Source organism: Xyrauchen texanus, chromosome 10 (genome assembly GCF_025860055.1).
Source record: "Xyrauchen texanus isolate HMW12.3.18 chromosome 10, RBS_HiC_50CHRs, whole genome shotgun sequence".
NCBI lineage: Eukaryota > Metazoa > Chordata > Actinopteri > Cypriniformes > Catostomidae > Xyrauchen > Xyrauchen texanus.
Genome location: NC_068285.1, coordinates 45,128,111 through 45,146,323, shown reverse-complemented (window position 1 = coordinate 45,146,323; position 18,213 = coordinate 45,128,111). Strand labels below are relative to the sequence as shown.

Here is an 18,213-nt window from a genome sequence, read left to right as displayed (position 1 = left end):
AGATGCACCGTTCGACCGGCCAGGGACCGGAATTAGCCGATTTTCCGCATGCTTGGCCCGGACCGGTAACCGGCCAGTCAGCCTCACGTCTTACCGATTCCAAGCCGGTCTGTTTTGTTGCCAGCGGCGCAGGCAATAACCTCACAGCCGCACGTAAACATGTCATTGGCGTGGAAGATCTTCACTGTGTGAGTGACGAATACATAAAGTTCGAAATGTGTAATAATTAAACCGTGGGGGAACCACCACAATAACTTTCGGATCAACAAACCTAATTAGACATTTAAAACACCATCACCATCACCATGCCCATTTTAAAAAAGAAGCTAAAAAGTGAAAGCGGCTAAAGCTAGCCAGAGCTCAGAGCCAGTCACAAGTCAGCAGCCTCTCCTATCATTCCTTGGAATGAGCAGCGAAAAGACCAAAGCAATTACGAGGAAAATTATGCAATTCATGGCCCTGGATGACCAGCTGTTCTCCATAGTTGAGGACAGAGGGATCAGAAATCTGATAAATTTCCTCGATACAGATTAGGAGGTACTTTTCAACGTCGCGTTGCCCGAGTTGTTTAATCTCGTGTCATGTAACACACGCAGCCTGTTATCTGTCAACATTTGGGTACACAAATCCGGGAGAGGGGAAGTGGGGTGCTGGATGGCAGAGGCAGGCTAAATACATACAAATTGTGCCGTTGTGATTTAACGTAATTTTTCCCACCGTGTCCGATATTAAAATCAGTGCGACACACATTGCAAAATTCGTGGGTATTGTCGATATGGCTTCGTGATATGAAATTCAATTCTTCCATCCAGCTGTTGTTAAATGTACATGTATATTTAGTTTTTTTCACCGGAGCACCAGCTGAGTCTTCTCCTCCCCTCTACCAGTGATGCTTGATTTAACATCCCGCGTCTACTACCTGCGCAGATATCAACAGCGCAAATGGGATGCAGGTTGCCAGATTGTGGTCATAAATTATTTGAAATTTGTATGATGTGTCGATTGTGTGAGTAGGATGCGTTTCATTCAAGATCTGGCAACTGGACCACCTTGGAATAATATATTGATGTGATTATTCATATAACGTGGTTTGGGCCATACAAAACGGGAGTGTTGACAGGTATGCAAACCGTTCCCGAAGCAGTGCTCAGTTTTAGAACTGATATTTGTACATCTCACGTAAGTTGAGTTTGTTGGACACTTCAGTTTTTCAGATCTTGGGAATTGTTTTGTTAGACGAGTAATAAAGAGAAAAAGGTCCATTTATAAAAATAGTGGGAAATGACATCTGTTATATAAATTAATTAATTAATTTGTTATTTCTACCTCTTTCTAGTCACAGAGCACTTTATTTTCAGAGTTGTTTAAGTGAGAGAAGATCCTGTAACTTAGTGCAGTTTGGGGGAAATTGTAATGTTGAATAATAAATTTTATTATGAAAATAAAATGTTGCATTGAAGAAAGGTAGATTTTGTTTGTATATGCGGTCAATAGTAGTTCTTAGAAAGAAAATCGGAAAAAATCGGTATCGGCAGGTCACACTTGCAAAAAATCGGAAATCGAAATCGACCAAGAAAATTGCAATCGGTGCATCTCTAATGCGAAATATAGACGTTAGACCTATAGTAGCCTATATTTTTTAAATAATGCAAGTATCTATGTTTTACCATTTATTGTTGCAACTGAAGTACGAGTAAAGTGAAAAAGTCGACATATGTAGCTATATATATATATATATATATATATATATATATATATATATATATATATATACACATATAAAAATGTATGAATATATACACAATATTTTCACACAGATACTTGCGATATTTTAAATATTTAGACTATAGGCCTACTGTCTATATTTTCAATGTATATATATTGTGTTTAGTTATAAAATAATACACTTTACAGGTGTGTGTGTGTGTGTGTGTGTGTGTGTGTGTGTGTGTGTGTGTTGTGTATATATATATATATATATATATATATATATATACTACACACATACATAGAAAATGATTGTAGGACTACACCTGCGTCATCTGCTGGGAGAAAAGGGAACCTCAGCCCCGAACGGCACAAATAAATATGACGTGAACGCGAGGCGGCCGTCAATTCATAGAATTATAAGCAAAATACCATTAAACTAGCTTATCCTGGTGCGATTTTGAAAATGCAAGCGCACTGGGTGATAAAACTCAAATATCTAGGAAAAGTCTTAGAAAGTAGGGCCCTGGAATTTGATCGAGTGCAAAGATTTATTGTTCCTTAAAGCACAACGGTCAGATGACCGCAAGCTCGGACCCTGACAAAACTGAACCATGGTTTTACTTAAGTAATATTGTAGTTTCTATAGAGTAATCATGATTTTACTATATATTGTAACCATGACAGTAACCATGTTTCTTTGATTTTACTACAAATGTCATAGTTAAACTATGGTTACTGTTGTAAAGCAAAGATTGTTATTTAAGGGCAAACCTGTTGAAGTGTTTATAGATTATTCTTTGAATTTGGCAGTAATATATATATATATATATTCTTTTTTTTAACAAAGCAAATACTGAACCGTGCCGAAACCCTTAAACCATTACACAACCCGAACCGTGAGAACCGTTACATCCCTATTATATACAGAATTTGTACACAGTATATCTGAATAAATCTCACAATTCTATTGATATTAAACAATAACAATGTTTAAAACTAGGGATATACGATATATCTGCAGCTGATACATAATGGGCCGATAACACGGAATATCTAAATATAATGATTGCGGGGCTAATGGAATTACCTCCGATATTTTCGCTGATAATTTGTTCTGGTTTATTTAGTTAAGGTTGAAATTCTCTGACTGCCGGATGCATCTTCCCTTCAGGCAGAGACTCTTCAAGCGGCAGTGCGCGTGTACATACACAGCGTGTCTGTGTGAGTGAGAGCTAAGATCATCTTGCTCTGTTGAGGTCGGATCTCTGCACCTTGTTAAGTTGATTTGGAGCTGTAAGTAACAATAGCATTTCCCATATTCTGTTTGTTTCATGAGGCAATAAACGAAAAGCAATAAACACGTATGCATGCATGTATGTTATATGGGGGTTTTTCGTTTTGGCTTATTACATTATTACTTATTACAGAATGTGGGAAATAGCACATAGTTTCCAAGCACAACCTAAAACAGCACATTTAATAAATTATACAGAGGAACGGTCACAGATGAGGTCTGTAGACGCACATAAGCACAAACACACACAAACCACCGCTGCACTCGCTATCCGGCTGCAGGCACTAATAATGCACCATGTATACAGAGATTAGGGTTTGTTTTGTCCTTTAATATTCGATACATGCAGTTTACAGCCTCATTTTGGTTTAATGCGTTATTACAGCTTTTAGAAGTTAATTATTCTCACTCTGTGAGCGAGTCACCAGGATTAGCATAAACACATCTATAAACAGGTACCATCATGCAAGTGCACTGTCATTTATTTCTCATTTAAATCAGCATACATCTGTAATATATCCACATTTACAGTTCATGTTACATCCGTCAAACCTTAAATAGCAGCCCAGATTCCAAGCTTTTAAATGACACCTATTTTAAAATCAGAAGCTTTTAATGAATTAGCAAACAGTTCCAGGATGAATGATTTAAAATGTCAACTTTATTATTATTGCTTTTAAATATCAGTTATCGTATCTGTCACGATGAGCTGTAAATTATCGGTTATCGTATCGGTCACAATGAGCTGTGAATTATCGGTTATTGGTATCGGTCACAATGTGCCATGAATTTTCGGTTATCGACATCGGCCACAATGAGCTGTTAATTATCGGTATCGGTCACAATGAGCTGTTAATTATCTGTGATCGGCCACAATGAGCTGTTAATTATCTGTGAACGGTCACAATGAGCTGTGAATTATCATTTATCGGTATCGGTCACAATGTGCTGTGAATTTTCGGTTATCGTATCGGTCACAATGAGCTGTGAATTATCGGTCACAATAAGCTGTGAATTTTCGGTTATCGTATCGGTCACAACGAGTTACGAATTATCGGTATCGGTCATAATGTGCTGTTAATTATCGGTTATTGTATCGGTCACTATGAGCTGTGAATTATCGGTTATCGGTCACAACGAGCTGTGAATTTCAGGTTATCGGTATCGGGCACAATGAGCTGTGAATTTTCGATTATCAGTATCAGCCCAGAAATTCCAGTTTCTATACTTATAATCAATTATATTTCCATGGTTTTAAATTGTATTACATAATTTACAATGCCTCATGGGATTGTAGATCATACCCTCATGAAAAACATTGAGGAGACCTTTGTCTTTTTGTTCTATTTTCAAATAGTTTTTTGTTTCAAATTAAAGTTTTTAATGTTGTGTGTTGTTCATGGCACTTTTATGAGGGGTTTTATGAAATGTTTTGATTTTGTGAAAAATACTTCTGGAGCCAAAACAGCTGAAGGATTGGACGGGCATTTTTGCACTCTATAGAAAATAACAATAACTTTGAAAAACAAGATTTCTATTGGGATACGAGGAGATGCTCTGGAGGGTGATCTTGGCCTTTAACCTCCACCTCCTGGGCAAAAAGCCTAAGAAATGAATCACATTTCAATACACAATCCAAAATAATTGAGCTTGTTTGCCTGAAATCAAGTGTGAATATCCCATGATGTACTGGAGTGTGTGGGAAGTTCGCATGTGTTTCTGTCACTATATATCCAGGATTCAACGACAGCCAGATGCAACATACAGTATCCAACCACACACAAACAGTCACGCATGGTGCATTAAACATATTCTTTGCAGCATTGATCTTTTTCAGCAGTAAAACATGTCTCTACAGTATGCACTTTGAGGTTTGTGCATTTGAGTGTGTATTTAGACCCTTTGGCGTTAAGAGTGCTCTCGAGCCTATTATTCTGTGAAGTTCAACCATAGAACAAGTTCCTTACAATGGCGCAGTGCCCACAGGGACAGATATATGACACAGAAAGATCCTATAATCCCTGTTCTAATCCTTTGAAGCCGTAATGTCACCCATTCAAAGGCAGACTGGCCTGGATTTGCTATTTTTGATCCCTCTCTCTCTCTGCATGGCCGTAACGAGTGTGTATGTCTTTATGTAAATCTAATAGCCATTACATTAGTCTTATTCTTAGAACCAAGTGTTTATTCAAGTCTTCAACACCCAAATGGTTCTTTAGGAAACAGGGATTTAATGTTTAACTAATGATGGATTCTTTGTCGAGTTAGTTCCATTGGCAGGGATAAGTTTGAAGTAAAGCTTAAGAGTTAAATGATTCTCAAATGAACTAATTAATTTTGGTTTCCACTTTCTTACATGTTTTTGGATCTTAAACCGGGAGGTGGGGGAGAGATTACCTCTTCTCAGTCTAAGACATTCCAAACATTCCAGAACTTACAACATTCACACCATGAGAATGAATCCAACTTCCTCTCACTGACCACAATTCACAGAATGTAGAATATAGGTTGTTATGCTGTCATATATACTACTTTAATGAGACTTTTATGCTGTTTTTAGAGCTTCACAGCCACTGTCTACTTGCATTGTACCAAAATGAGCAGCATCAACATTCTGCTAAGCTTCTTCTTTTTGACTATTCACTTGCACTATTCATTCAAGCATCATTGCAGTCTGTGATTATATTTACAACCTAAAGTCAACCGCACATGACCCAGTCCCTAAAACAATACTTAAGCAAACATCCTGCACTGTAGCGGGTCTCCTCCCTTAGAAGAAATCACATGACAAAACCTGTGAGTATAACAGTCAGTTAAGAGACCTCATGCAGGAACCCATAAGACCTGCATTACTCCACCTTTACACTTGCGCAGAGTCCTGAACAAGATCAGTTAGATTTGACTGGAGTCCTATAGCCCTCATAAGGTTAATAATTGAACACAAATGCCTGTGAACCTTATAGTTTGTAGAAAGGGTAGACTTGGGGCACATGCTGTAGAATGTGCAAGCTGAGGAAACCAGAATATTGATTGTCTGGCTTTCAATTGGTGTTGATGGGGTGAATGCAGGCTTACCTTGCAGCCTTCACATGCACTGACACCATAGTGGTACCCTGAGGACTTGTCCTGGCAAACGAAGCAGGGCTTGTAGACACGGGGAGGGGGTAGAGGAGAGGGAGGGCTTGGCACCAACTCCTCAGAACTGGTGCTTTGAGTCTCAATGGCTGCAGGGGAGAAAAGAGACAAAAAAACATGATTGAGACAAGGATGTATGAAGAGTCCATCCCTGAGATTCAAGATGGAGGGAAAAACATCAATTTGGGTTGTGTGCTTCACCTATTTTGAGACCAGTATCTTTTCCTGGTTCATTTCTTCACTCAGTTGAGATCAGTCAACATGAATACACTTTTATACACACATCTTTGAAGTAGTATTAATGCCTTTCTTTAATAAACAAGTATATCAAAAAAAGTAACGAAGTTCAATGGAAAGGAGGAGGCAAACACCAGCTTAACAATATAAATAATAGATTAATGATTAACTTAAACCAAAAACAAACACAAAGACATGCCAGGCAGCAGCCCTTAACTCTCTCTCTCGAACCGCCATCTCCGGTTGCCTTTCTCCCTCTCATTAGGGGTTGGGTGTGCAGAATCACGGCCCGGCCCCGCCCTCCCACATTCCTCCCTCGTTCTCTCAGACCGGGAGTCCCCGGCATGATGTACCCCCACCCCCCCACCCCACCCCACCCCCTTTTCTGGGAAAGGCCAACGTGAAGCGGCAGAGAAATTGTAGAGAGACGGCCTCGGCCACTCCTCCACCCTCTAGTGGACAACAGCCGCGCCTCCATGGGTGGATCGGAGGCAGTCTCCCAGCCCCTGGCAGTTGGAATGCTCTGCCACATTTTCGGTGTACAGAAGAGGTCTCCCCTGCCCCTGGCAGCGGTACTCCCACTCCAGGTGGTTGGCCAGGAGTCGCTCCACGCTCGCGGTCATTCCTCCGCTCTCAAACGGCCAGGCTCCTCCGTCCATAGGCGGATGGCCGTGGCTGCTCCATTGGGGTGGATGGTAGTGGTGAGGACTCTACTATGTCGCATCCCTCCTCCTTCCCGTGTTGAGGCACCAGTGTAACGAAGTGCAATGGAAAGGAGGCAAGCCCTCTTTGGCTTGATCAGTCTGATTAGGCCCTGCCACAAAAACGTTTTCATGATCTTACGCAGATTATTTTCACCAAATTAATCATAACATCAAATAACAGAGGGTTGCCAATGCATATTATGGCCCCATATAGCGTGTTAGCATTAGCATTAGCGGGTAAAATGACAAATTATCTACTGCATGTTTATTACTTAAATAATAATCAAGTGGTTAAAATGTCTTCTTTTACTGATTACATGTGGATACTGTTTATGTAATGAAGCATGTAGTCATTGATAACACATTTTAAAGTCACTCAGACTTTTTCTTTAAAGTCACACTACATGCAGACTGTTCACAGACTGTTGACAGGATAGCGTCAGCCTCATATTTAAATGCTCCTCTAAACGTCAGATCCAGCGGGGCAGGCTAGAGTCCAAATGTGCTGTTTATCTTTTATCTAGCTCTGAGCGAAGAATGGACAAAAACGTCCCAGTGAGTGTATCGGAGCCTCGACTTGAAGGCAAAGTATTTTAACATTGAATAAATTACACACAACAAAACAATCTGGTTATTGTTGGCAAAATCATGCATTCAAATTTCTTTTATCTTTCTACATATTTTCTTACACTTTATGAGGTCATCTTAGTCTGTCTTCTACATTCTTAAAAGCATTAACCACATGTGAGATAATGCTGGTTTATTGAGCAGTGACTGCACTCATAGACTTGAATCAACTAAGGCAGTGTGTCGTGTGTAGTGAGAAACATTGGATCTGCCGGCAGCACTAGTATTCGTGTACTGCACGCCGCTACACACAGATCTGCTGATCAGATAAAAGATTTATCTGAAGCACTTCACCACAGTCAACTCAATTAGCCATCTCATTCACTCACTACTCTCCATCAGAAATGATCTTTCTCACAAGATTATCCGATTCATCCCAACACAACTTACTGCCCACGTGCTTCCATTTAAATCCCAAAAACAAATCCTTCATGACACGGTCCCTCAGAGAGCAAATTCCGCTTTCTGTGATTTCTGGCTGGTCTATATATTTTTCAGGCCACATGATGATATTTGATGGACATCTCAATATTATTGCTGTGAAATGGCTTAAAAGGGTGATTTTATTTTCAATCAGAGCAAACATCATTTCAATCACTATAGCCAAGTAGATTCAAAATGTTTAAAATCTTAGGCCATGTCCACACTAATCCATTTTAAGTTTGAAAACTCAGTTTTCAGTTCCATGATGCCATTGTTTTCCAAAGTATGTGGTTAGGGAGAGCATTTTCTGTTTCAGTATGGATGAGAGCCATAAACGCAGCTAAATTAATGTTTTTTCATATTAAAATGACAGTATTAGTGTGGACATGGCCATAAATAATCAAGGCATGTTTTCCACGATGTTCTTAACTAAATTAACACAAACGTTTTATGCATATGTAACGGTAAGGATTGGCAAGGAGGAGGCGGGAATCAGTTGAGCAGTCAACAATACTTTTAATGATATAAATCAACTTAAACACACAGACACACACAGAGCGGCCATGTGTGTCTCTCTTGAACTGTCTCCTCCGGCTCGTCTTTATCCTCCTCCTGGCTGATTAGGACAATTCAGTGCCGGGCATACGTCCTCACGGCCCAGCCACGCCCCCCTCCTCATTACACTCCTCCATCACCCGAATCTGGCTGGGGAAACCTCCAGCGTGGCGTACTCCCCTCCCCTCCCTTCCTGGAGGGGAGGTATTACCTTTCCGGTCATCCTTCTGCCAGCAGGTCTTCCCCGCCTCTCTGGAGCCCTGGGAGAAACGAGAGGGAGGGACAGAAAGAGAGAGAGAGAAACAGAGAGAGAGATGGAGAGAGAGAGAAGAGAGGGAGAGAAAAACTCGCTTACTGGTCCCCGGACACGGCATCACCTGGTCCTCAGTGAGTCTTCCGACCCCTGGTGGACGGAACAGCTCCTCCTCTTCCTGTTGGATGGCAGCGGATCCTCTAACTCCCGGTGGCCCGCATACCTCCTCCTTCCTGGGATTTGGCACCAATGTAATGGGTAAGGATGGTCAAGGAGGAGGCAGGAACCGGCTCAGCGGTCAATTAAACTTATACACATCCACACACAGTGTCCACGTGTGTCTCACTCTCTCTCTAACAGGCACCTCCGGCTCGTCTTTATCCTAATCGGCTAAAAGTTGTAGGTTTAAGCCATTTGTCGACTAGTTGTCGCAGGTTTATTAATTTAATTAATTGGTGATTCATCAGAAAATGGTTTGAATTCCAGGGCTGAGTTATAAGTAACATTGTTAACACTGTTCTACATTATAGATAAATACTAAACCGTAATAATGAGTCTTTAAAATATACATTTTACAAGCGCACACACAAGCTGTAGCGACACTGGCAAAATTATTCTGAATGTGTCAAGCAAGGAGACTGTCTGAACATTTTGTTCATTTATAGAGAGAAATGCACATTAAGTTAAACATGTAGTAAGGGAGGTACTAATTTAGCTTATCCACTCCCCACGAACACTTGGATAAGCCTAATAAAGCATATTTATCTAGTGACTAGCCATGCTAAGTGGCTAACTTTGGGCTACTTGTTTCAAATGATAAGCCGTGTTTGAGGTCGATGAATAAATGCAGAGATTGCATGTCACCATCTTGGGGTCCTTTACCCTCTTGAAATGATCCACACTTTGGATTTCCTGCCTGACATAATTAATTACCGCATGGACCAGCCATGTAAACGATCATGTCTGTCAGTGACTGTGTGACTTCACCACTTCCTGTGGAGTTTATATTCTGCAACCAACTTGTCGGTTAAAACTTGGTCGACCAAGACTCTTCTCATCAACTAACATTTGGTCTACTATTAGGGGGCAGCCCTAATTTACTAATAAGGTGTTAAATCAGAGACGCTATTAAAATATTTTTGTTCAAAATATTTTATATAAAAGACTTTATAGAATTTTTATAAAAATCAACATAATATTTATTACTTAATTTTTTTCATTTATATCGCCAAGAAAATCTGTGTGAATATATTGTTAATAGATGTTTCTTCAAAATAATAAAAAATCTAAATAAATATCACTTGTGAGAATATTTCTTTTTCCCTCAATCAAGTGTTCATTTTGTTAAATTATGCAAAAAGTGTGAAAATATCACTTAATTGTGTGTATTTAGAATACATATAATTTTAGCTATGACATTAGCTTTAGCAAGACAAAGGACTAGGCCATTTTATTTAAAACATATTTTGTTTTAATTTTATGGAAATGACACAGTGGTGGGAATTTTCTTGACTTTCTAAAAGAAATGTCAATATTTCACCTACCCTTCACTGATGGCTTTTTCAATTTTAAGTCAGTTTACAAGACAAAATATACTGCTCAGTGAGTCTGTGTGGAGTTTAGTCTCATTTATCATTTAGTCTTATAATCTGTTATATCTTGAGGGCATCATGGTAGCACATCACTAACAGCACAAAACAAGCAGCAGGCTTCTAAACATTACTGAGCCCTAGATACAAGGTTTGCTTGGATTGATTTCTTAACACACTCCTGCACACATCAGTTTAGCCAATAACATTATTGAGGACAAACAACATGTTTGACAGAGTAACAGGATAAAGAGACTACGCTTATTGTCAGTGAATAAGATCAATACGTTGTGTAAGAGTGTTTATGTGTGTCCAGATAAACAAGGTTAAAGCTAAATCAGCCTCGTTTTCTGAAGAGGCCTTGACCAGGTACATCTGATTCTACAGTTTGGAGGTTAGAAAAACTTAGAATATCTAAAAATGCTCTTCATTCTTGACAATCTAAAAACAGATAAATTTCAACGTTTCAATCTTTCTGTTTTGCAAGCCTTTTATTATGTTTTTACAGGAGCTTGTATCTGTTCATAAAACTTTCAACAGCACTAGAATTCATGGATGTCTGCTGTTAAGATGGTGGCCCCAGCAGCAGTGGGGTCATGACCCCTTAATGACCCACCAAACACACAGCAGACTATTGTTTTAAAACTCTATGAAGCATTAACCTTAAAAACCTCATCTGTTTATATATATTTGTCTTGTCTTTGGCTTGTCGGGCACTTCTCATGCACGTTGCAGTCTAGTTGATCCCACAAAAGCTCAATGGTGTTAAGATCCATAACACTCTTTTTGTTTTTCTGTTTCAAAAGTGGCTTTTTCTTTGCAATTCTTCCCATAAGGCCTGCACTAGAGTCTTCTCTTTACTGTTGAAAACTGAAACTGAAACATGAAACTGGTGTTGAGCGGGTAGAATTCAATGAAGCTGTCAGCTGAGGACATGTGAGGCGTCGATCTCTCAAACTAGAGACTCTGATGTACTTATCCTCTTGTTTAGTTGTACATCTGGTCTTCCACATCTCTTTCTGTCCTTGTTAGAGCCAGTTGTCCTTTGTCTTTGAAGAATGTAGTGTGCATCTCTGCATGAAATCTTCAGTTTTTTGGTAATTTCAAGCATTGTACAGCCTTCATTCCTCAAAACAATGATTGACTGTCGAGTTTCTAGAGAAAGCGGTTTCTGTTTTGTCATTTCTGACCTAATATTGACCTTAAGACATTCCAGTCTATTGCAACTCAAAAACAAACACAAAGACAATGTTCAGCTTCATTTAATGAAACAAATAACTTTCAGCAATGTTTGATATAATGGAAGTGATTTTCTAGAACCAAATTATCAATTTAGCATGATTACGCAAGGATAAGGTGTTGGAGTGATGGCTGTGGAAATGGGGCTTGTCAACAATCATCTATGTGATTATCTAATCAGCCGATCGTGTTACAGCATTGCATTGCATAAAATCATGCAGATATGGGTCAGGAGCTTCAGTTAATGTTCACATCAGTCATCAGAGCAGGGAATAAATGTTATCTCAGTGATTTGGACTGTGGCATGATTGTTTGAGCCAGATGGGCTGGTTTGAGTATTTTTGTAACTGCTGATCTCCTGGGATTTTCAGGCAAAACAGTCTCTAGAATTTACTCAGAGCGGTGCTAAAAACATCCAGTGAGCGTCAGTTCTGTGGATGGAAACACCTTGTTGATGAGAAAGGTCAACAGAGAATGGTCAGACTGGTTTGAACTAATAAAGTCTACAGTAACTCAGATAACAGCTCTGTACAATTGTGATGAGAAGAATATCATCTCTGAATGCTGTTCTGAGATGTGGGTTGGTGCTGTTTTGGCGGCATGAGGGGGACCTACACAATATTAGGCAGGTGGATTTAATGTTGTGGCTGATCTGTGGTATGTGCAAGAGGTCAGAAAAGTAGAATGGTGCTAACACATTCAATGATTTAAAAACAATAAGATCTTAAAATCAGTTCAATAGCTGACCAGCAGCTAATGAAGAGAGACTAAAATGGGGAAAATGGTATCTTGCTTGCGTGTACCTATCAAGAGCCTAGCAGCAGCATTTTTAACCATTTGCACACAAGATAATTATGACTTGTTGTCTCCTATGTAAAAAGAATTGGAATAGTCTAATCATGAGGAAACAAAGGTGTAAATAACCTTCTAGACATCATTAAAATTCTGTAGTTGAGAAGATAATGCTAGAATACATACTTTGTATTACACTAAACTCAATAAATCTGTTTTTACAGTCACATACAGACCAGAAGGAAAATAAAACTCAAGCATTATGTATCTTGTCTTATCAGAGACCAGATGAACAGGGTAAATGCATAAATGCAGCTCCAGTCTCTATGGCTGTGTCTGAGAGCTGTTTTGATCCTTCACTGTCCTGACAGTCAGTGTCAGGCGTTTTGTGTATGAAGGCACCTCGTACAGCCTCCATGACATCATGTCTAATGATCTATGACAAATTCACATAAGCTTTAGACTTAACAAAGAATATTTTTAGTGGTGCTGGCTTTAGCAATGTTATTATCTCACACGCTTATGAGATGGGATGTCCAGATACCGATAATTGGGTCCGATTCCGCAACCGTGTGCTGGTAATTTGTGCTCGAAAAAATGCTCTGTTACCAAAAACCTATACCATCTGATGTACGAATGTCACACTGTAAATGGAGTGGTGGTGGCGTAGTGGGCTAAAGCACATAACTGTTAATCAGAAGGTTGCAGGTTCGATCCCCACAGCGACCACCATTGTGTCCTTGAGCAAGGCACTTAACTCCAGGTTGCTCCGGGCGTATTGTCCTGCTGTTGTTTTGTCTGCTGTCTTTGTCCTCTGCCTTTATTGTTGCTTGTCTATTGTAAAGCGTCCTTGAGCTCTGGAAAGGCGCTATATAAATAAAACTTATTATTATTATTATTATTAATAAGGGCTCTGTAAGTCGCTTTGGATAAAAACGTCTGCCAAATGCATAAATGTAAATGTAAATATTCAGCACACAAATTAAACTCACATTATGTCCAAGTGAGATTATTCAATTATTAAAAGGCTGTGATTTAATGAGATAAATATATAGTTTGCACGTGTTACGTGCTTCAAATGTGAGCGCTTGTGAATTTGTGGAGCCGATGTTGTGCTGACACCAGCTGCTTTTAGAGCTCTTTGGCTCATACATGGAAAACACCATCATGAGCATCACACGCTCAGTTTACAGTAGATGACAGTGAACAGAGCACTAATTCGCTTTGTAAAGTGCGACACATACAGAATAATAATCACATTGAGTCAGTGTGAGAAGTGAGAAGCTACCACCAAAAACACACAGACACAGAAAGGGCTTCTCTCCAAAATAAAAGCTTGCGGCAAATTTAACAGCTAAGTTTAAAGGAAAAAGATGACAAAAAAGATTTCACTGCTGAATAGTTACGTAATATTTACTGTAATACTACTACTAATGATAATTAATCGATAGTAATTGTATTATATTTAAGAAATATCTCACATCTGTGATGCTCTGTTATGCAGCATTATATTTGACACAAATAACTCCCAATGTTGGATTGTGCTGTGAAGTTCAGAATAAAAGCACTTATTTTCCTAACAATTTTGAAAATGAATTGTTCTATTTTAATTTGATTAAAATTTTTATGGATTCATTTATTTTGACAAACAAATATGAAATAAACAGTTGATTTACTAACACCAGAAGCCCTCCCATGTGACATATCCTGGTTCATTGCGTTGTCTGAAAATAATTTTGCTTGCTCAAAGCCTAGTTTGGTCGCCCCTTTACATTGAAAATGGCTCAGAGGGATCTCTTCAGATATGAAAGTCAAAGAGACTGCTGGCTGGTTTCACACAGGCTAGCGAGCAGCCATTAAAGATCTGGAAAACTGCCAAACCTTGCAACCATCCAGAGCTCCCGTATAGCAACACCCATATCTCAGCACCAATACATTGTAGAAACATGGGGGGGGGGGGGCTCTTTTGACTTGAGTCAGTGTTCTACAGTGAATATGGAAGTGAATGGGACAATTTTTGGAGGGTTTAAAGGCAGAAATGTGAAGCTTATAATTTTATAAAGCACACATTATTTTTTTCTTTCAGTTAAAATGTATGTATTGTTTGAGCTGTAAAGTGGTTTACATTGTACATTTTACAGTCATTTTAGTGTTTTAGTGTTAGTTGACATTGTCTTGGCATTGTCTTTGTTTTCTTGGCAACAAAGTTGTAAAATTGGCTATAACTTAACACAGAAAAGGTTAATAAGTGATTTTATAACACATAAATAATGTTAACACACATATTGTTTTGGTCTTGTGGCTAAACTTTTGAAAAAGTGAGTATTTTAACACTTTCAAAAATTGGCCCCATTGTAAGTGCCTCACTGTGACCTCGAATTTAGCTTTTTTGAAGAAAAGGACGGGCAAGTCAAAATAAATTTTTGTGGCAATCAATATTATGCCACAAATGCTGTCGATTGCGCTTAACTTGTATTGAACCCGAAATATTCCTTTAAGCTTCAAGTACCGCCTTCATGTTTTTGCATTTCACAGTCAGCAGGGAACAGTCAGTGCAGCCTCAGCTTGGAGCTGTACTGGCATCATACCACGTCAAATCAGATGAAGCGCTCTGGATTTGAAGACAGCTGGATGGAGAGCGCAACAGAATGAATGGATCTCAAGAAGTGTTCTTCAAAGATTCAGACTGCATTCAACTTATTTGAACTTCTTTGAACTTTTAACGTTTTGAAAGCGTGACATTTATGGCACTGACTCTTCCCACAATAATGTAAAGTATTTGAATTATTATATTTATGGTATATTACTGTTTAATTATTTTAATTATCTTTCTTTGGGGGCATTTCTCAGCAAATATTGATTTGCCATTAATTACGATTAAATTGATTATCAGCACAACATGTAGTTAATTTGATAAAAAAAGATTACTGCTATTAATTACTGCTTTCAATCGCTCCATCAGACACAAATCTATTCTTTCAACCAACCACCGAACACACAGGATTGTGGACTATCAAAGACAGCTGCTTGAAGGCATCTTAAAAGAAAGGATATGATACAACATTGGATTCGGACATGCCTTGATGCCTTCCTACCTCTGTATGCAGTCTTTTTCAGCTTTTGGACCCAGCCTGAGTAAAGTGAATGGTCTCTCTCTCTCTCTCTCTCTCTCTCTCTGAGTATAGAGAATTGGCTGTTTGAAAAGATGAATGACCTGTTATTGATCTCAGATTGCACTCCTCTTTCTCCCCAGCGACGCTTCTCTGAGGGAGGCCTGATTGAATTAATAAGGGCAGGAGGCATTTGTTTTCATTTAAGTCAAGACTATTACTGCTGCGGCTTGTGCTGAATCACACTTATATAGATTAATCTGGGGAAGAGAGTCGCTGCTAGTGTCTGTGTGCTCGTCTCTTCTGATCAGTGAAGACCACAATCACCACTGAAGTGATGTCTATTCACAAGGCTCATAAGGAGACTACCATATGCTTAACAGTGTAACAGGTAAAACAAGACAGTTCTTTCATGCTAACACAAAAGAGCTGCAGTCCACAATAAAACTATAGATGAATCTCAACAATAAACAGCATTTCACACCCTCTTCACTCCCCGTAATGTGATGTATATCTGAGTGAAGCAGGATGTTCAATGAGATTTAAAAAAAAAAATGATATATATATAAATATATATTTTACCCATCAGTAATTGATTGGATGGTGAAAAGTGGCCATACTAGAACGCTCATACTAAAATGGAGTCAGAGCTGAATGCGAGTTTGCAGTTGGTTGTGGAGGACTACTGCTCTACTGAAATACACCTGGGGCACACTTTCAAGGATGCTTTTTGACCAATGCAATTTCCATAATTCTGCAATCAAAACTCAAGTAGTACTATTCTTATTTGCAGACAAATACATTTTCTATGAGAAAGAAAGGGAAGCTATGCATTTACCATGTACAGTGAATGGTTACATTGGCAGTAAAATGGCTAAATAAAAATTAACTCGCAGTATGGTTTAAATGGTATTTTTGTGTTTTATCTCACAAAATTAGAGACACCATTTTGAAATATCCGTCAATCTGTCAATGTTAGGTTAATAAGGTAGACATTGACCCGTCATTTCTTGAAATCTTCAGTAAAAATTAGCAGTGGAGTAAGCTCTAATTTGTTTATATAAATGTACTGTATATAATTAATATATTACAGTCTGATTACATAGGCAACCTGTTGCTGCCATAATAATAGACGATTTCAAAAGTTTACCAAATTTGGCTCTCTTGTTTTCTTTTTCTTCTTCAATTTAAGAAATCCCACTCAATGTGGTGGAGCGGTGACATACCTTAATTAATGTGAATAATTTCAACCATTTCCTCCATTGTTATTAAAATGTGTTAAATGTTTTAAAAATAAACACATAGTATTACTGAACCTTTCTCTATTGAATCATCTAACAAAAAAACTAAAAACTAATATATATATATATATATATATATATATATATATATACAGTATATATATTAAATAGATATAGAATATTCATATCTATTTAAGTTAGGTGATCAATTTCTTTGATTATTACAAGACAATTGAGTACTATATTCATACAAATCATTACTGTATCATGTCGATTTTCTGCTTAATGCTGGTTATTTATCAGTCTACCATGCGTGCTAACATACATATTATAAACTTGACTTGATGAGGCCTTTATGTACATTTGACATTGCTGTTTGACGAAAAAGCAACGTAAAAATAAACTATAGCAAGTGTAACACCAACAGGACATGGCTATTGACATTTATATTATTGTACATACTGAAATGATGTAAATTGTGCATCTATTTAGACTCAATATGAGCCTGAAAAAATACATATGTGTTGCGTATGTGTCTCTTATGTGTTAAGTGTAGCTCAATATGTGTTGAACATACATTTTCAGTGTGGATTAATGAATGCCATTTTAGCATTTGTTGCATCATCTATTTGATATATGAAAAATAAACCAAAATATAACAGAATATATTCTATTCTATTATTTTCTCATTGTCTTAAACATTTTTTTAAATGTGACACTATCAGAGCATTTTGTACATCCATTTGTGTTACATACTGTATAAGTGGCAGGTCGTTAGGCATGTACATGTAAGTAACTAGGGTCAATTTTGAAGTCATGTTGACTTTAAGGTGTAAATGTGACACTATTGGCAGGAACAGCCCATTATTCTATTGTTCTGTTTATTACACCAGAGAGAAAAGAAAGATAGTGTCTGTGTAATATAAATAATCATTCTTCCATTTGGCTCATTGCTGTGGTTTATTTGAAACTCGGGGCAGAGCCGAGCAGTTCAGGCCACCTGCGGACACAAGGGGCACATAAAGGCAGCTCCATTTCCTCTTTCTGGTGACGAGCGGCGTTCACCGCATGGGAGTCTTTCTCCATTTTCTGGGCGATTAAACCTCAGCACAGTGGCCAGGCGACTTCCCGCATGTTAACATACAGAGAGTGGCCATTAGAGGGATACAGGACAATGACAGACAGGCCAGAGAGAGGAACGGTGTGCTATGCTGTTCAAGAATGTCTCGCTGAACTCTTACCCTTTGGATGAACCCAGCGGCGGGTCACACAGGAAACTCTCACACCCATTACAGGCTGTTCAC

The 18,213-nt window shown here is 38.5% G+C and overlaps 1 protein-coding gene across 1 annotated transcript in view; it reads right to left on the bottom strand.

Annotated features, from left to right (window-relative positions):
• The window catches only part of LOC127651065 (retinoic acid receptor beta-like), a 126,768-nt gene that overhangs the window by 88,476 nt on the left and 20,079 nt on the right, over positions 1-18,213 (bottom strand). The window contains exon 2 of the mRNA XM_052136771.1: positions 6,080-6,228. Within this exon, the coding sequence (XP_051992731.1) occupies positions 6,080-6,228 (149 nt within the window). The remainder of the gene's footprint in view (positions 1-6,079; positions 6,229-18,213) is intronic.